The sequence below is a fragment of the Salmo salar genome, chromosome ssa24 (genome assembly GCF_905237065.1).
Source record: "Salmo salar chromosome ssa24, Ssal_v3.1, whole genome shotgun sequence".
Classification (NCBI taxonomy): domain Eukaryota; kingdom Metazoa; phylum Chordata; class Actinopteri; order Salmoniformes; family Salmonidae; genus Salmo; species Salmo salar.
The window spans coordinates 7,945,786-7,966,020 of record NC_059465.1 but is presented as its reverse complement, the minus strand read 5'-3'; the positions used below and the strand labels follow the sequence as shown (position 1 = coordinate 7,966,020).

Below are 20,235 nucleotides of genomic sequence, written 5' to 3'. Positions count from 1 at the left end.
AAGAGTGGGTGAGTGGACTGGTGAACTGTAACAGTTTGCACTTATCCGCTGTACACTGATCAGGAGTGTAGTACCTGTGTGGTGCAGGTAAGTGGGCTGGGCATGGTTCTCTCCACTCAGTAGAACCACACACTCCCTAGGGGCTCGTACCTGGGCCTGCCACGTCGACATGGCGACAGGAGGCTCCTGACAGGGGAAGAGGGCTCGGTTGTTGATGGGGGAGCCGGCGGTGTAAACACATGACCTGGAGGAGTAAATGGTAAACAACTTCCTTCATCGTACTGTTCATGGGACATGCAGACTTGGTTTATCTACTGTATAGTTTGTTTCACCCTGAGAGTAGACAGATGGAAACAACTTCTATCCTATATGTTATCAGTCTGAGCATGAAGCATACAGTAGATATTGATGTCCCACCTGTTGTCCTGATCTTTAGTCCACCTGACAGAGCCTCCCTCCGGCTTGGTCTCGTAGCAGACCCTCAGGGCTCGGGGGAACTCCTGGAGGGTCCGAACCCCCCTCTTCCTCACCTGCAGGCTCCAGCGGTCAGTGTGGAAGATGAGGGGTCCCCCACCCTCAGAAGCAGGGGCATGACTGCACTGGAAGTACAGGTGGTGTTGCTTTTTCCATTGGGTGGAGGGTAGGGAGATCAGCCTCTGAATGAGCACAGCTGATTGGCTGTCTGGTTGTGGTTCAACCCCTGACCCCTCACCCTTGACCTCCTTTAGGAGACCCTGCATATCCGACACAGAGGTCACGTCCAACTCCTCTACTTTTGACACAGTGAGGTCACAGCAGTCCAGAACTAAGGTAAAGTCTCTGTGGCTCTCATCCTCCCAGGAGTCATCAGTTTGGGATGGTTGGGGTGGGGTTGGGGCGCCTTCCCCAGCCCCATTCCCATCTCCAGCCACTTGGCATGGCTCCAGGAAGAGCACCACAGTACCAGTGATAATCTTAGTTTGGAGGTGTATGTCCAGGTCCAAGACATAGTGTCTGACCAGGATGTGGTTGGTGTTGGCTCTGAGGGGCAAGTCGTCCCTGCCTGGGTCCACATCACCATCACCATCCATTTCTCATCAGAGGTCATCTATTTAATTCTAGAGGAAAACACAATGTCAATCAATCAATCAACTGATAGATCGACCAATCAATATGTACAGTATACAGTACATACAGTGCCTTGCGAAAGTATTCGGCCCCCTTGAACTTTTTGACCTTTTGCCACATTTCAGGCTTCAAACATAAAGATATAAAACTGTAATTTTTTGTGAAGAACCAACAACAAGTGGGACACAATCATGAAGTGGAACGAAATTTATGGGATATTTCAAACTTTTTTAACAAATAAAAAACTGAAAAATTGGGCGTGCAAAATTATTCAGCCCCCTTAAGTTAATACTTTGTAGCGCCACCTTTTGCTGCGATTACAGCTGTAAGTCGCTTGGGGTATGTCTCTATCAGTTTTGCACATCGAGAGACTGACATTTTTGCCCATTCCTCCTTGCAAAACAGCTCGAGCTCAGTGAGGTTGGATGGAGAGTGTTTGTGAACAGCAGTTTTCAGTTCTTTCCACAGATTCTCGATTGGATTCAGGTCTGGACTTTGACTTGGCCATTCTAACACCTGGATATGTTTATTTGTGAACCATTCCATTGTAGATTTTGCTTTATGTTTTGGATCATTGTCTTGTTGGAAGACAAATCTCCGTCCCAGTCTCAGGTCTTTTGCAGACTCCATCAGGTTTTCTTCCAGAATGGTCCTGTATTTGGCTCCATCCATCTTCCCATCAATTTTAACCATCTTCCCTGCCCCTGCTGAAGAAAAGCAGGCCCAAACCATGATGCTGCCACCACCATGTTTGACAGTGGGGATGGTGTGTTCAGGGTGATGAGCTGTGTTGCTTTTACGCCAAACATAACGTTTTGCATTGTTGCCAAAAAGTTCGATTTTGGTTTCATCTGACCAGAGCACCTTCTTCCACATGTTTGGTGTGTCTCCCAGGTGGCTAGTGGCAAACTTTAAACGACACTTTTTATGGATATCTTTAAGAAATGGCTTTCTTCTTGCCACTCTTCCATAAAGGCCAGATTTGTGCAGTATACGACTGATCGTTGTCCTATGGACAGAGTCTCCCACCTCAGCTGTAGATCTCTGCAGTTCATCCAGAGTGATCATGGGCCTCTTGGCTGCATCTCTGATCAGTCTTCTCCTTGTATGAGCTGAAAGTTTAGAGGGACGGCCGGGTCTTCGTAGATTTGCAGTGGTCTGATACTCCTTCCATTTCAATATTATCGCTTGCACAGTGCTCCTTGGGATGTTTAAAGCTTGGGAAATCTTGTTGTATCCAAATCCGGCTTTAAACTTCTCCACAACAGTATCTCGGACCTGCCTGGTGTGTTCCTTGTTCTTCATGATGCTCTCTGCGCTTTAAACGGACCTCTGAGACTATCACAGAGCAGGTGCATTTATACGGAGACTTGATTACACACAGGTGGATTCTATTTATCATCATTAGTCATTTAGGTCAACATTGGATCATTCAGAGATCCTCACTGAACTTCTGGAGAGAGTTTGCTGCACTGAAAGTAAAGGGGTTGAATAATGTTGCACGGCCAATTTTTCAGTTTTTTATTTGTTAAAAAAGTTTGAAATATCCAATAAATTTCCTTCCACTTCATAATTGTGTCCCACTTGTTGTTGATTCTTCACAAAAAATTACAGTATTATATCTTTATGTTTGAAACCTGAAATGTGGCAAAAGGTCGAAAAGTTCAAGGGGGCCGAATACTTTCGCAAGGCACTGTATCAACCTTATCAGCCAGGTAAGGTGGTCAACATACAGTGGCTTTGGAAACTATTCAGACCCTTTGACTTTTTCCACATCTTGCTATGTTACAGCCTTATTCTAAAATTGATAAAATTGTTCATTTCCCTCATCAATCTACACACTATACCCCATAACTACAAAGCAAAAACAGTTTTTATACATTTTTGCAAATTTATAAAAAATAAATAACTGAAATATCACATTTACATAAGTATTCAGACCCTTTACTCAGTACTTTGTTGAAGCACCTTTGGCAGAGATTACAGCATTAAGTCTTCTTGGGTATGAAGCTACAAGCTTGGCACACCTCATTCTTCTCTGCAGAGGTCCTGAGCAAGTTTCCATCAAGGATCTCTCTGTACTTTGCTCCATTCATCTTTCCCTCGATCCTGACTAGTCTCACAGTCCCTGCCACTGAAAAACATCCCCACAGCATGATGCTGCCACCACCATGCTTCACCGTAGGGTTGGTGCCAAGTTTCCTCCAGACGTGACGCTTGGCATTCAGGCCAATAGAGTCCAATATTGGTTCCATCAGACCAGAGATTCATGTTTCTCATGGTCTGAGAGTCTTTAGATGCCTTTTGGATAACTCCAAGCGGGCTGTCATGTGCCTTTAACTGAGGAGTGGCTTCCATCTGGCCACTCTACCATAAAGGCCTGACTGGTGTGTGCTGCAGAGATGGTTGTCCTTCTGGAAGGTTCTTCCATCTCCACAGAGGAACTCTAGACCTCTGTCAGAGGGACAATCGGGTTCTTGTTCACCTCCCTGATCAAGGCCCTTCTCCACCGATTGCTCAGTTTGGCCGGGCATCCAGCTCTAGGGAGAGTCTTGGTGGTTCCAAACTTCTTTAATTTAAGAATGATGGAGGCCACTGACATGATATGATGATTGCGCCGACGAAGATGGCAACATCACGACTAGCTCTTATACAACTCTGCAGTATTTTGTTTGTTTATGTACTATTTTTTACGTTATTAGCTCAGGAATTGTTTTGTGTCATTACATTCAGCCGGGAAGAAGTATTGGATATTACAGCGTCGGTAACTCACCAGAACTTCCAGCATCACGACCAGGATTACCACTTCCCTGGAGTGGATCCTTAGTTTGCTTTCCCCAGGGCAATTGAACTTATTCCAGAGGCTGACCCAAAACAACACCGGCGAAGGAGAGTTACTCAAGAGGTCTTCTGGTCCGACTTAGGAAGCGTGCACACCCCCCACTACTCCCGAGTATTTTACTTGCTAATGCAAAATCTCTGGATAATAAAATTGATGAGCTCAAGGCGAGAGTTGCTTTTCAGAGAGACACCAGGGATTGTAACATACTCTGCTTCACGGAAACATGGCTCTATCGAAATATACTGTCTGACTCTGTAAAGCCAGTTGGGTTCTCAGTACATCGCGCCGACAGGAACAAACATCTCTCCGGAAGCAGAAGGTTGGAGGTATATGTTTTATGATTAATGACTTATGGCGTATCTGTGATAACATACAGGAACTAAAGTCCTTCTGTTCACCCGACCTAGAATATCTCACAATCAAATGTCGATCGTACTATCTCCCAAGATAATTTGTCAACAATAGCCACAGAGGATACCACGACGGCCCTCAAAGAACTTCACTGGACTTTTTGCAAACTGGAAACCACATATCCTGAGGCTGCATTTATTGTAGCTGGGGATTTTAACAAAGTAAATTTGAGATAAAGGCTCCCGAAATTCTATCAACATATTGATTGTTGTACTCGCGCTGCTAAAACGCTTGACCATTGCTATACTCCCTTCCAGAATGCATATAAGGCCCTCCCCCGACCTCCATTCGGCAAATCGGACCACAATTCCATCTAGCTCCTCCTACCTAAAGGCAGAAACTCAAACAGGAAGCACCAGTGGTAAGGACTATTCAACGCTGGTCTGACCAATCGGAATCCACGCTTCAAGATTGTTTTGATCATGCGGACTGGGATATGTTCAGAGTAGCTTCAGAAAATAATATCGACACATATACCGATATGGTGAATGAGTTTATCAGGAAGTGCATAGGAGATGTTGTACCCACTGTGCCTATTAAAACCCACCCCATCCAGAAACCGTGGATAGATGAGAGCATTCACGCAAAACTGAAAGTGCGAAACACCGCATTTATCCAGGGCAAGAAGACTAGGAATATGGAAGAATACAAACAGTGTAGTTATTCCCTCTGCAAAGCAATCAAGCAGGCTAAATGGCGGTATAGGGACAAAGTTGAGTCCCAGTTCAACAGCTCAGACACGAGACGTATGTGGCAAGGTTTACAGACAATCACGGATTATAAAAGGAAAACCAGCCATGTCGCGGACAACGTCTTGCTTCCGGACAGGCTAAACACCCTCTTTGCTCGCTTTGAGGATAATACAGAGCTACCGACGCGGCCCGCTATCAAGGACTGCGGGCTCTCCTCTGTGGCCGACGTGAGTAAGACATTTAAGCGTGTTAACCATCGCACAGCTGCCGGCCCAGATGGTATTCCTAGCCGCATCCTCAGAGCATGTGCAGACTGGCTGGCTGGTGTGTTCACAGATATATTCAATCTCTCCCTTTCCCAGTCTGTTGTCCCCATATGCTTCAAGATGGCCACCATTGTCCCTGTACCTAAGAAAGCAAAGGTAATTGAACTAAATTACTATCGCCCTGTAGCACTCACCTCTGTCATCATGAAGTGCTTTGAGAGACTAGTCAAGGATCATATCACCTCCACCTAACCTGCCACCCTAAACCCACAGACGATGCAATCGCCACCACACTGCACAGTGACCTGTCCCATCTGGATAAGAGGCATACCTATGTAAGAATGCTGTTCATTGACTATAGCTCAGCATTCAACACCATAGTACTCTCCAAGCTCATCATCAAGCTTGAGGCCTTGGGTCTGAACCCTGCCCTGTGCAACTGGGTCCTGGACTTTCTGACAAGTTGCCCCCAGGTGATAAAGGTAGGAAACAACACCTCTTCGCTGATCCTCAACCCTGGGGCCCCACTAGGGTGCGTGCTCAGCCCCCTTTTGTACTCCCAAATCACCCATGACTGCGTGACCAAGCACGCCTCCAACTCAATCATCAAGTTTGCAGATGACAAAACAGTCATAGGCTTGATTACCAACAACGATGAGACAGCCTACAGGGAGGAGGTGAGGGCTCTGGGAGTGTGGTGCCAGGAAAATAACCTCTCACTCAACATCAACAAAACTAAGGAGATGATCATGGATTTCAGGAAACCGCAGAGGGAGCACCCCCCTATCCACATCGATGGGACCGCAGTGGAGAAGGTGGAAAGCTCGGCGTACACATCACTGACAAACTGAAATGGTCCACCCACACAGACAGTGTGGTGAAGAAGGCGCAACAGTGCCTCTTCAACCTCAGAAGGCTGAAGAAATTTGGCTTAACAGTTTTTTTCCCCAATAACGTCTAAAAACCTGTTTTCGCTTTGTCATTATGGGGTGTTGTGTGTAGATTGCTGAGGATTTGTATTTATTTAATCTATTTTAGAATAAGGCTGTAACGTAACTAAATGTGGAAAAAGTCAATGTCTGAATAGTTTATGAAGGCACTATATAGGCCTGACAAACATACAAGACCAATCACAAACAATTGCTGACATGGGCTAATTGAGTGACTGTCAGTGACTAACATAACAAGATCATCCACATCTCGAAATTGCACCTTGTGTACACTACATCTCAACATTAAGTTGAGACCCCAACTGAGTCCCCCAGCCAAAAATGTTTTAATATATATACTGTATACATATTTATTTTGGGGGGAAATGGATCCGCAGGCCTACAGGTCCAAGCTCCAAAAGGCAAACTGTTTTACAGTAAACTGAAGGTCCCCTATGAGAACCAGCCAGCCACTTTGCCGTTACAACCCTTAGCTAGCATTTCCATTTCCCCTGCTCCAGCCCCAGGGTTATGGAGGATTGGCAGGCCAAAGATGCAATTAAACTGTACAGTGTGAATTCTTCAAACGTCTCTCCCCGAGAGGAAGTAGGGGAATAAAAACACAGTGACACAGAGACATACAGTGCCTTCAGAAAGTATTCACACCCCTTGACTATTTCCACGTTTTGTTGTTTTACAAAGCGGGATTAAAATAAAATACAAATTGTCAACAATCTACACAAAATACTCTGTAATGTTTTTATAAAATGTTTGTTCATGGAAAATAAACATATATATATATATTGATAAGATAAATATTCAACCCCCCCGAGTCAATGCATGTTAGAATAACCTTTGGCAGCAATTACAGCTGTGAGTCTTTCTGGATAAGTCTCGAAGGGCTTTGCAAACTTGGATTGTACAATATTTGCCTTTTTTTATTTTAGGTTATTGTCCTGCTGAAAGGTGGATTCTTCTCCAAGTGTCTGGTGGAAAGTAGACTGAACCAGGTTTTCCTCTAAGATTTAGCCTGCGCTTAGCTCCTTTTCTTTTTATCCTAAACAAAACTCCCAAGTCCTTGCAGATGACAAGCATACCCATAACATGATGCAGCCACCACCATGCTTGAAAATATGAAGAGTGGTAGTCAGTGATGTGTTGTGTTGGATTTGCCCCAAAATAATGCTTTGTATGCAGTAAAACTTTAGTGCCTTATTGCAAACAGAGTGTAATCTATTTATAATTCAGGCTGTAACACAACAAAATGTGGAAATGTCAAGGGGTGTGAATACTTTCTGAAGACACTGTACTGTAGCTGGTAAGCACCATCCTCAGTGCAAACGTATGGGTGTCTGATCTTCATATGCTTAGGTTAGATTGGCTAGGTGTTATCTGATAAGCTGGAAGGTGCAAGGTTGCAGGTCACCTTCTGAGTCCCACTTGGTCTACCCCCCACATTTGCTACTATACAATATTATGGAATATCGTTCTTTATCAGTAACCGGGCTAGTGAAAGTTTCAGTGACAGGTGGTGGCAGTGACAGATTGAATACCCGCTTCATTGAGGGGATGTAATGTAAAAATGGTAACTTGTGAGACTTGTGGAGACATGTACCACTCTGTAGTAGTGGGCTACACTCAAAGGCAGCCAAGTTTATAAATCAGTGATCATGCCGAAACTGGCCCTGGTAATCCACATTAATGATCCTTCTGACAGGATTGACTACCGGCTACACATCAGCAGTTTAACTCATTCCTGTAAAGACATCTAGCCTACAGAACAAAGAAAATAAATACCAGAAGAAATAGAGCTTGCCGGAAATTATTTATCTCTTCATTCAGCCATTCCTACGGACAAAATTAATGGGGAAAGAAAAGGCTTTTGGAATAAACGCTGAACATAAGGTCTGAGGTTAACACAGGTTCATATTTTTTTTAAACCGTCATTTATCTAGGCAAGTCAGTTAAGAACAAATTCTTATTTACAATGACGGCCTAGGAACAGTGGGTTAACTGCCTTGTTCAGGGGCAGAAAGACAGATTTTTACCTCCTCAGCTCGGGGATTCGATCTAGCAACCTTTCGGTTACTGGCCCAACGCTCTAACCACTAGTCTACCGGCCGACCCGAAACGCCGAAAATATGGTCTGTGGTAAACACAGGCTTAAGAGATCTTATATGTTTTGTACTATGAGATAATATCAGTCAGTTAACATGACCTTTGTGAATTAGGAAAGCCTTTATGTGCGTTGTGTTTTTTTATTACATAAATGCTTCACAAAAAGTGATGTTGGCAGCTGAAGATTATTTCATAGAACAAAACTTACAAGATCTCTTACGTCTTTGTTTACCACAGACCATATTTATGGCGTTTAACCAAAAATTCAATTCATTTTCCCATAGGCTTTGTCCAACAAACCATTACTATTGCTCTCTATATCGTTTCACAACAGTCGTAAGAAAACCTTATGTGATGAGTAGGTAGCCTACAATAATTAATACTTCACCCACACACTTTGGGTTGCCACTCATGCACAGTGAATAGTTGGTACTTTTACATCATGATAAATGTCACATTGACATGTATGTCAACTTGAAGGTAGTTCCATCATTGCGGCATTTTGCTTCATTTAAGACTGTAGGCTAAACTCTTACTTGTTTCTACATATTGATATATTATATTAATCTACTTTCGTTAGTGGTGAGAGAGGGGAGGTGGCAGGTCGTCTCTCAAATAAATCATCTGATGGCAGAAAACTTACTGGAGCCTCAGCCACATGTGCATGGTTTTAAAACGAAAGGGGGGTCATTTCCTAACAGTGTTTTCTGTTAAAGGAGACAGACCTGTGCATTCAATACACAAGATCTTATAGCGAATACGAAAACAGTAATGCTCTGTTTTGTGGACTGTCGTAGGCACTAACCTGGTTGGAGTGGCTGCATCCAGTTCCCGGCACAGACAGCACGAGCGTGTCCATGGCAAGGGTTTATGCCGTCATATTCAGGCGACGATAAGTAGACGGGTGAAAATATACAGTATGTAGGCGTATGTATTAAAAAAAATAAAATGTAGTTCAATCGCAGTGCAACTTAATATAACCTGATAATAACCACTTAATAACCTACAAAACACTTAAATAGTAAAATAAAATCAAAGTAACACATGCTAAAGTATAAACGGAAAATATACATCAGGGTGGGGAAAATGCGCGCCCGGGAACGTTGCCTGTTTATCACGCGGAAAATACTCTGTCCAGTGGTATATTTTCCGTGTATTAAAATATTTTCTCAATTTGTTTAATGCTTTTATATATTTTTTTTATAGTGAATTATAATTAAAAACGGATAGGTTATACAACGGAAATGTGGATTATATGATGCGTTCTATGATACGAAAGTAAACCTAGTCATGTTTAAAATGTCTCCTGAAGTAACCTACTGTACCTAGACTATTGTTGTAATCTTCCAGGGGGAACTATAAAAAGGAGCTCTTGCACACTAGTAAAATAAAAATGAGGTTGCTTATACGAATCTAGTTAAATCTATAGGCCTATTCAGGATCTTCTAAATTCCAATTCAGGCTTTCATTTCACTGAAGGTGGATATTTTTCCAACATTTTCAGCTAATGAGGAAAGTATATATTTTGCAAGAATGTGGATTGTGAAATCATGAGTCCTCTAGTCTAGGCCTACGCTAAGTCTAATGATAATGTAGTGGTAAGTGGAGCAATGATGACCACAGCAAAGATGTAGCCTACACAATTGCATGGCATTGATATGTATGTTTTATAATTCATTTAAATCCAACATTTTCAATAAAGCACTGATGAACAACAGATTAAAAATACCACAAAATGAAAAACAAGGGTTCCAGTGTTTATTGGTAGGCCACTACCTACAGTATGTCCTATGCTCACTTACTGTACTATTATGCAGCTACATTGTAACAGAACACAGAATATAATGTGAATGAATACCCATACACAGAGCCATATATTAATATATGGCTCTTTGCCCATAAGTATTTAAAATCAGAGTATTGCGTTTTCCCAGTAGTATAACAAAGGGTTTCTCTATTGGAATACATGACGTTCTACAACATGACATCAACAAACAGAAGATTAAGAGCCTGGGCAAATACTTGAAAACCTGTCTTGTTGGTACAGTAAACATAGATTGTAGGATGTCTTTATTTTGGCACCTAATACATAATTTTTTCAACAACAAAAATAAACTATAGATATGTGCATTGGCTTTGTCACATTTAGTCATGGTAACCAACATTGTTTCAATATTGTTATTGCCAGCTAAAGTGAAGATACTGTATATTATCTAAAATATATATTTTCATGAAGAAAATAAAAGTATCATAACTGTAAACATTTGTATTTTAATTCTGTGATGTGTCGTCTAAATAGCATTTCAGTCTCTCTGTGTAAATACAGATTTGCCATTTAGGCTTGGTTGGTGATGGCATCAGTTATGATGTATGTGCCTTGACGCATTTGTGAACTCATAATAAATTAACCTTTGTTAGTATCTACATAGACATAATAGGCTAACAAAAAATATAATATATATACACACACACATACATACATATACACACACAGTTGAAGTCGGAAGTTTACATACACCTTCGCCAAATACATTCAAACTCAGTTTTTCACAATTCCTTCACAATTTAATTATAGCAAAAATTCCCATCTTAGGTCAGTTAGGATCACCACTTTATTATAAGAATGTGAAATGTCAGAATAAGAGAAAATTACTTATTTCAGCTTTTATTTCTTTCATCACATTCCCAGTGGGTCAGAAGTTTACATACACTCAATTAGTATTTGGTAGCATTGCCTTTAAATAGTTTAACTTGGGTCAAACGTTTCGGGTAGCCTTCCACAAGCTTCCCACAATAAGTTGGGTGAATTTTGGCCCATTCCTCCTGACAGAGCTAGTGTAACTGAGTCATGTTTGTAGGCCTCCTTGCTCGCACATGCTTTTTCGGTTCTGCCCACTCATTTTCTATTATTGACTTTGTTGTCCTTAAGCCATTTTGTCACAACTTTGCAAGTATCCTTGGGGTCATTGTCCATTTGGAAGACCCATTTGCAACCAAGCTTTAACTTCCTGTCTGATGTCTTGAGATGTTGCTTCAATATATCCACATAATTTTCCATCCTCATGATGCCATCTATTTTATGAAGTGCATCAGTCCCTCCTGCAGCAAAGCACCCCCACAACATGATGCTGCCACCCCGTGCTTCACGATTGGGATGGTATTCTTCGGCTTGCTTTTTCCTCCAAACATAACAATGGTCATTATGGCCAAATAGTTCTTTTTTTGGTTTCATCAGACCAGAGGACATTTCTCCAAAAAGTACAATCTTGGTCCACATGTGCAGTTGCAAACCATAGTATGCCATTTTTATGGCGGTTTTGGAGCAGTGGCTTCTTCCTTGCTGAGCGGCCTTTCAGGTTATGTCGATATAGGATTCATTTTACTGTGGATATACATATTTTTGTACCTGTTTCCTCCAGCATCTTCACAAGGTCCTTTGCTGTTGTTCTGGGATTGATTTGCACTTTTCGCACCAAAGTACGTTCATCTGAGGGAGACAGAACACGTCTCCTTCCTGAGCGGTATGATGGCTGCGTGGTCCCAATGGTGTTTATACTTGCGTACTATTGTTTGTACAGATGAATGTGGTACCTTCAGGCATTTGGAAATTGCTCCCAAGGATGAACCAGACTTGTGGAGGTCCACAATTGTTATTCTGAGGTCTTGGCTGATTTCCATGATGTCAAGCAAAGAGACACTGAGTTTAAAGGTAGGTCTTGAAATACATTCACAGGTACACTTCCAATTGACTCAAATTATATAAATTAGTCTATCAGAAGTTTCTAAAGCCATGACATCATTTTCTGGAATTTTCCAAGCTGTGTAAAGGCACAGTCAACTTAGTGTACGTAAAATTCTGACCCACTGGAATTGTGATACAGTGAATTATAAGTGAAATAATCTGTCTGTAAACAATTGTTGGAAAAATTACTTGTGTCATGCACAAAGTAGCTGTCCTAACCGACTTGCCAAAACTATAGTTTGTTTACAAGAAATTTGTAGTGGTTGAAAAACAAGTTTTAATGACTCCAACCTAAGTGTATGTAAACTTCCGACTTCAACTGTATATAGTACCAGTCAAAAGTTTGGACACACCTACTCATTCCAGGGTGTTTTTCTTTATTATCTTCTACATTGTAGAATAATAGTGAAGACATCAAAAACGATGAAATACAACATATGGAATCATGTAGTAACCAACAAAAGTGTTAAATTAAAATATATTTGAGATTTGAGATTCTTCAAAGTAGCCACCCTTTGCCTTGACAGCTTTGCACACTCTTGGAATTCTCTCAACCAGCTTCATGAGGTAGTCACCTGGAATGCATTTCAATTAACAGGTGTGCCTTGTTAATGGTTAATTGTAGAATTTATTTCCTTTTTAATGCATTTGAGCCAATCAGTTGTGTTGTGACAAGGTAGGTGTGGTATACAGAAGATAGTCCTATTTAGTAAAAGACCAAGACCATATTATGGCAAGAACAGCTCAAATAAGCAAATAGAAATGACAGTCCATCATTACTTTAAGACATGAAGGTCAGTCAATCTGGAACACTTCAAGAACTTTGAAAGTTTCTTCAAATGCAGTTGCAAAAACCATCAAGTGCTATGATGAAACTGGCTCTCATGAGGACCAAAGGACAAATTTTCACCGGTCTAATGTCCATTACTCGTGTTTCTTGGCTTTCCTGTGGGAAAGAAAAAGAAAGGAAAGAAAGACCCAGAGTTACCTCTGTTGCAGAGGATAAGTTCATTAGAGTTAACTGCACCTCAGAAATTGCAGCCCAAATAAACGCTTCATAGAGTTCAAGTAACAGACGCATCTCAACATTAATTGCACAGAGGAGACTGCGTGAATCAGGCCTTCATGGTCAAATTGCTGCAAAGAAACCACTACTAAAGGACACCAATAAGAAGAGACTTGCTTGGGCCAAGAAACACGAGCAATGGGCATTGGACCGGTGAAAATGTATCCTTTGGTCTGATGAGTCCAAATTGAGATTTTTGGTTCCAACCGCCGTGTCTTTGTAAGTAGGTGAACGGATGTTCTCCGCATGTGTGGTTCCCACGTGAAGCATGGAGGAGGTGGTGTGATGGTGCTTTGCTGATGACACTGGCTGCGATTTAATTAGAATTCATACTTGACCAACATGGCTACCACAGCATTCTGCAGCGATACGCCATACCGTCTATTTTGCGCTTAGTGGGACTATCATTTGTTTTTCAACAGGACAACAATGACCCAACACACCGCCAGGCTTTGTAAGGGCTATTTGACCAAGAAGGAGAGTGATGGAGTACTGATAACCTGGCCTCCACAATCACCCGACCTCAACCCATTTGAGATGGTTTGGGATGAGTTGGACCCCAGAGTGAAGGAAAAGCAGCCAACAGGTGCTCAGTATATGTGGGAACTCCTTCAAAACTGTTGGAAAAGCATTCCAGGTGAAGCAGGTTGAGAGAATGCCAAAAGTGTGCAAAGCTGTCATCAGGGTGGCTACTTTGAAGAATCTAAAATATATTTTGATTCGTTTAACACTTTTTTGGGTTACTACATGATTCCATATGTGTTATTTCATAGTGTTGATGTCTTCACTATTATTCTACAATGTAGAAAATAGTCAAAATAAACAAAAACCCTTGAATGAATTGGCATGTCCAAACATTTGACTGTTTGGATATATATATATATATATATATGTCCAAAACTGAGTGTGTACAAAACACTTGGAACTCTGTCCATGACATAGACTGATAAATTCAATCCAGGTAAAAGCTATGATCCCTTATGGATGTCACTTGTTAAATCCACTTCAATCAGTGTACACGATTGTGTATGTGTGCCATTCAGAGGGTGAATGGTCAAGACAATTTTTTTAAATGCCTTTGAACAGGTTATGGTAGTAGGTACCAGGCACACACGTTTCAGTGCGCCAAGAACTGCAACGCTGCAGGGTTTTTCACGCTCAACAGTTTCCCGTGTGTATCAAGAACGGTCCACCATCCAAAGGACATCCAGCCAAATTGACACAACTGTGGGAAGCATTGGGGTCAACATGGGCCAGCATCCCTGTGAAAGGCTTTCGACAACTTCTAGCCATGCCCCGGCGAATTTTGCCCTCAGGATGTTCTGAGGGCAAAATGGGGTGCAACTAAAAATTAATGTTTTGTACACTGAGTATTTCTAAAATATAGCATTACGAGTTAACTGGGGAGTTCTATTTTTACAGTGTGAGAGTCTATAGAGTTGCACACATACAAGTGCAAGTCCAGAAGGGCTTTTGCAGAGAACAGAGTGATTTATCGTCAGTCATTTAGTATGAGTCAGATTTCATGCATTCCTTATCAGGACACTTACAAAAAGAAAACATGTTCCATTGTATTGTGGTGCACGGGCACACACATACAGTCCCTGGCCCTGCAAAGACCTTAATGTGAGACTTTTACCCTTCTTTCTCAAACCCACAGCAGTTTGCAGCATCGTTAGGACTCACAGTAATCATAGAACTCGGGAGAACTAGCAATATGAAAAAAACTGGTAAATGCCAAATTTGATAAATATTGCACATTACCTGCTACGTAATGTGCTCATTATGGTCTCACACCACGTATTTGTGCTTCTTGTAAAAAAAAAGAACAAACAACAAGCAATGACATTGTATTGCAATGTTGTGTTGATTCAGACATGATTGTAAGTCCTCCATTGTGTAATCATGTTGGAACTGCTCTTCCATGGTGAAGGAGGACTGCTAGATCCCTTCTCCTCTTCACCTCTTTCTACTTTTACAGCATCCTTTCTTCTCCGGCCTCTGGAGATTCTCTCAGATAGATAAATCTGTCCTTCTCAGGAGTTTTCCTCCGGGGCTCTGCGGAAACTGAGCCGTTTGATGGAATCTCTTTGAAGGGGACAGCATAGAAGGAGAGGAGGTGACTGTTTAATTACATTTGCATAGTGGAATAGGCAACATTAAAAAAAAATAATACACAGCAACTGTCACATTCAGACAGAAGCAAACCGCACTGTTGATAAGATGAACATTCAATTCAATTAAGCATTCTTATGAAACAGATTCAGGTATCAATGGTGTTTCAAATGGAACGCTAGTCCTTATGTAGCGCACAACTTTTGACCAGGGCCCACAGGTATCTGTTCAAAAATAGTGCACTAAATAGGGAATAGGGTGGCATTTGGGACATAACCCAAACATTTCCCCCTCACATTTGGTCCCAACTGGACTCAACCCTGCATGGCACACTTTGATAATGCGTTACCTGTAGCTGTTTACCCACACCCGCCCGCAATTGCTAATAACCCATCTGCCCGACTATATTTGATAAAGTGGAAATGTGAGGCTCGCACCCAATCCTAACCCGCAAATATAGAAAATGTGCTGTAGGCATTTCTATCAAACAATGTAAGCTACGTTTTGGTCCCATTGTAACACAGCTGGTTACTACCTGCCGCACCGCAGAAAAATGGTGGTATATGTAAATGGCATGTGGGTTCCCCTATTGTCAACAACTCGGGTCTTTTACTTGGTCGTTGACCAATAAGTTTTCCTCAATGGAAGGATAGAGAATTCGTGTAGTAAGTGATATTTAAGTGGTATGAGGGACTTTGTTCATTCCAGGATCTTAAAAGACAGTTTTAAATCTACCTGCCTTATAATTTTTCTTTTATTTACGGCTTAGGTCTGCCCTTAGGGCTCATGGTGTACCTTGGAAGTCAGCTTTGATGCTACATCCTACAGATTGAGTTTAACAAAGGGTCTAGTTTCCAAAATGTATCAAAATGTCAACTTCTTATAAACCTCTTACTCTTGATACTTTATGGTAAAGAGATCTTCCAGATATGGCTCAATGTTTTAGTTGCAGGTCAACGGAAGCCTCCACACTCACTCTCTATCCGTCAATGGATCCTCAATTTTTGGGATGTAATTTATACGGAGCTGTCTACTGCTCGCATTCATGGAGCTGAAGAAGGCACTTTGAACCAATGGCTTCTCGCCTGCTGAAACACTTCATGATCTATGTGCTGCTTAGATGTTTGTAATTTTAGTCATTTTTATTTCGAACCATGCATGTTTATTTAATTTGATCCCTAAAACGACGTTGAAGGCAGCTTATGGTAGAGACATTGGCATTCAATTTTCTGGCAACAGCTATGGTGGACATTTCTGCAGTAAGCATTCCAATTGCAAACTTGAGACATCTGTTGCATTGCGTTGTGTGACAAAACTGCACATTTTAAAGTGGTCTTTTATTGTCCCCAGCACAAGGTGCACCTGTGTAATGATCATGCTGTTTATTCAGCTTCTTGATATGCCACACCTGTCAGGTCAATGGATTATCTTCACAAATGAAAAATGCTCACTAACAGGTATGTAAACACATTTGTGCACAACATTTCAGCGAAATAAGCTTTTTGTGCATTTGGAAAATTTCAGGGATTTTTTATTTCAGTTCATGAAACATGAGACCAACACTTTACATGTTGCATTTATAATTTTGTTCAGTGTAGCTATGTTTCTGCTTATACTGTATTTTCTGATATTTTGGTAGGCTATTTGTTAGTCAACTTAGTCTATAATTAGATATATGCAGCTTTTCTTCTGTCATTATATATGGCCTTGAAGACTAAATAAACCATTGCTCACCAGAATAAATGTCATAAATGATTGAATGAATGCTTCAATCTAGTTGACATCGGTAAAGTGCTCTGTCATCTCCGCTTCTTTCGCGGAGCAAAGACTTTTAGGGACTGGGAAAAAATCCAATAACTAACCCCAAAAATGTGAAAGATTTTCTGTTTAAAATCTCCAAATGACATCAGTTTGATTGATTGTCAGGAAATACTAAGCTGTGAAGACGACCCAACATGTTTCTGATAGTATTTCAAGCCACATAAAATATGCATTCAGGCCGAACTGAAATCTTATCAGATTTTATGATAATGATGGCACCGCTACATACGGTCCCCAAATGCACATTCGCATTCTCTCAAAATGCTGAAAGAAAGAAATCTTATTTATCCCCTCCTGTTCCCAAGTCAAAATGTTTTTGGTGTATCATTTTATTGCAATAAATGCTTAATTCTGCAGGAGTTCTATGTGAGAGGTTATAGACCTACAGTCAGTGTACAGATTCCAGTTTCCATTTAACCCACCTGAACAGTAGACTACAGTTCCCTTGACGTGCATTAGACCTATTTGAAGTCCCCGTCTTGTGACTGTGGTATTTGTATAGCGGCTCACAATCAATGCATAACATAGCCAGCACTGCTATCCTCTTCTTTTACCACAACTCTTTCCCAAACATTACCTTTCTGGCCCTCCCTTCAACTCTCCATTTTGCAGCTTTACGCGTTGTCCTTTTTGCCTCAGTGGATCAATGTTCACTTTTTCTGCCTGTTCCCAAAAGCGGTTTCGCAAGTGATGTGTAGGTTATTTGGCACGCGTAAAGTTAGGCCCTAAAGCTTAGGTTTATGCCCTAATGGCATAGCCCAAAAATAATTAAAGGAAAATGTAAACATAGCCTATAGATATAAATTGCACAAGAATTATACAATTTAGATTTTTTTTTTATATCTTTACTTATATATTTATCGCTACCCACCCGCCCTTCATCCACACAATATTTCATGACCCTAAACCCGCCCGCCCCACAGACACAACCGCAGGGACTGCGGGTTAGGAGTCAACCCTCGCAGCACTAGTTACCTGTTCTCCAAGCGTGGTTTGATGATGGGTTTGTAGAGCTCGGGTATCTTCCGCTCCAGCATGGGCCGCAGGTTCTCTCTGAGACGGTTGTAGTTCTTCTTCAGCTCCTGCTGGTACTCCTTCTGGTCCATCGTGATCAGGTGCTTGTTCTTCTCCACAGCCTCACCACACCTACAGAGGAACGGGGGGGGAAGACCAACTGTAGTCTGTGTCTCAATAGTCTCCTCTCATCTCCTCCTGAAAAGTAGGCTGTGTCTCAATAGTCTCCTCTCATCTCCTCCTGAAAAGTCATTTCAGGTCAGTAATCTTTATGGAGGACTTTCTGATTATTTGTCAGAGTAAATTCATTTAATTTCCTTATTTTCTATAAACGGATTCCAGTTCATTTCCTGAGCTAACAATGTGACTGACATGGGTTTGACCCCAAATCTGTTCACATTGAAATGGAGAAATGTTTTCACCTTATTAAAACAACCCCTGTGTGTCCATCTGTATTTGATTTGGGCTTTCTCTGAGCCTCGCCTCTTTACTACAGGAATGCTCAAGGAAGAAATGTGTCTTGTAGTACTGTGCTGTGAGTGGCAGGGAGTAGAGTGACCGATGACCAAACAAACTAGCCTGAGGTTGAACCTCATTTCAGAGAACAGGGTCATGCCTGCATTCACACTTACAACATGCATAATGGGCGACAGACAAACGAGGCATAGGGAAATGGAAAGACGAGGATGCTTAAAAAAACCACATGGTAGCACTTATCTCTCCCTTTTAGTGCAAGTAATACGGAAAATGTAATCTAACAGTATACGGTAAATGCATAGGGACTGCTGGAAAGACGGGGGAAAACAAAAGCATTTAAAAACCTTCAATGTGCTGATGTGTAGCTACTACTGTAGCTAGCAGCCATCGCCCTTCCAGCGCAAATAGCAGGATGATAAGTGGATACTATAAAGGAGCTCGTGCCAGCTTGCATGGATTATGGGAGAAAATAAACATTTTTGAAATTACGGTAAATATTTGCCAGCCTGCTTGCAGGAATCAAGGCAGTTGGAATGTGGCATGAGGGTTCCAAAATGAAAGCCACCTTTCGGAGGCAAACGATACGATCCCACGCGAGGCACACACACACTTGCACACAGGGACACACAGACACACACCCTGGACCAAATAACCACATCGCCTGCCTCATTCGTTTAGACGGTTGGTTTAAATTATTTGTAAAATATTCTAAATAAAATTTAACTCCCCAGGCAACAATAAAACTTTTCTGTTCCATTCAAAACCAAATGCAGCTGAATGATATTAAAGGGAAAACAACTTCTATTCATATGCCCAACGGGAAATGAAATACCTTGTTGTGTTGTATTAAATCATGTTTTAGTTACCTGTCTAGCTTCCTTTAGTATCACCTATGAATGTATTCCAGTAATAACACATTACCAAGACTGAGATGCTGTGTGTGCATACAGTAGCTGGTTTTACTGTCATTCGCTTGCTTTTCTATTTCCACCATGCGACAGTACTATTTTAGAGAAAGTGTCCTTTTCTATTTCCACCATGCGACAGTACTATTTTAGAGAAAGTGTCCTTTTCTATTTCCACCATGCGACAGTACTATTTTAGAGAAAGTGTCCTTTTCTATTTCCACCATGCGACAGTACTATTTTAGAGAAAGTGTCCTTTTCTATTTCCACCATGCGACAGTACTATTTTAGAGAAAGTGTCCTTTTCTATTTCCACCATGCGACAGTACTATTTTAGAGAAAGTGTCCTTTTCTATTTCCACCATGTGACAGTACTATTTTAGTCTCCTTTTCTATTTCCACCATACGACAGTACTATTTTAGTGTCCTTTTCAATTTCCACCGTGCGACAGCACTATTTTAGTGTCCTTTTCAATTTCCACCGTGCGACAGCACTATTTTAGTGTCCTTTTCAATTTCCACCGTGCGACAGCACTATTTTAGTGTCCTTTTCAATTTCCACCGTGCGACAGCACTATTTTAGTGTCCTTTTCAATTTCCACCGTGCGACAGCACTATTTTAAGTGTCCTTTTCTATTTCCACTATGCGACAGTACTATTTTAGAGAGTGTCTGTGCTTCAAGACACCACTAAAACCATTAACGGCAGAAATGTATATTCCACCAAATAC

At 41.4% G+C, this 20,235-nt stretch overlaps 2 protein-coding genes across 9 annotated transcripts in view; both read right to left on the bottom strand.

Moving 5' to 3' along the window:
- aopep (aminopeptidase O (putative)) overlaps positions 1-9,676 on the bottom strand; it is a 114,618-nt gene extending 104,942 nt beyond the window's left edge. Inside the window, exons 1-3 of one of the 6 annotated variants that reach the window (XR_006761892.1) lie at positions 9,171-9,642; positions 418-1,097; positions 75-244 (exon numbers count right to left, since the gene is read on the bottom strand). Coding sequence is in view for 4 of the 6 variants with exons in the window: in XM_014171048.2 (XP_014026523.2) it covers positions 75-244; positions 418-1,070 (823 nt within the window). In the remaining 2 variants the exon portion in view is untranslated. Of the gene's footprint in view, positions 1-74; positions 245-417; positions 1,098-9,170 lie in introns of all 6 variants that reach the window. The other 5 variants (XR_001323913.2, XM_014171048.2, XM_014171051.2 and 2 more) reach the window with 5 other exon arrangements.
- Positions 9,677-13,014: 3,338 nt separating this feature from the next.
- Positions 13,015-20,235, bottom strand: part of dock8 (dedicator of cytokinesis 8) — an 86,901-nt gene continuing 79,680 nt past the window's right edge. For 2 of the 3 annotated variants that reach the window (XM_045707154.1, XM_045707155.1), the window contains exons 46-47: positions 18,085-18,255; positions 14,063-15,261 (exon numbers count right to left, since the gene is read on the bottom strand). In XM_045707154.1, the coding sequence (XP_045563110.1) occupies positions 15,210-15,261; positions 18,085-18,255 (223 nt within the window). In that variant the 3' untranslated portion in view covers positions 14,063-15,209. Of the gene's footprint in view, positions 13,054-14,062; positions 15,262-18,084; positions 18,256-20,235 lie in introns of those variants that run through there. The other variant, XM_045707156.1, reaches the window with a different exon arrangement.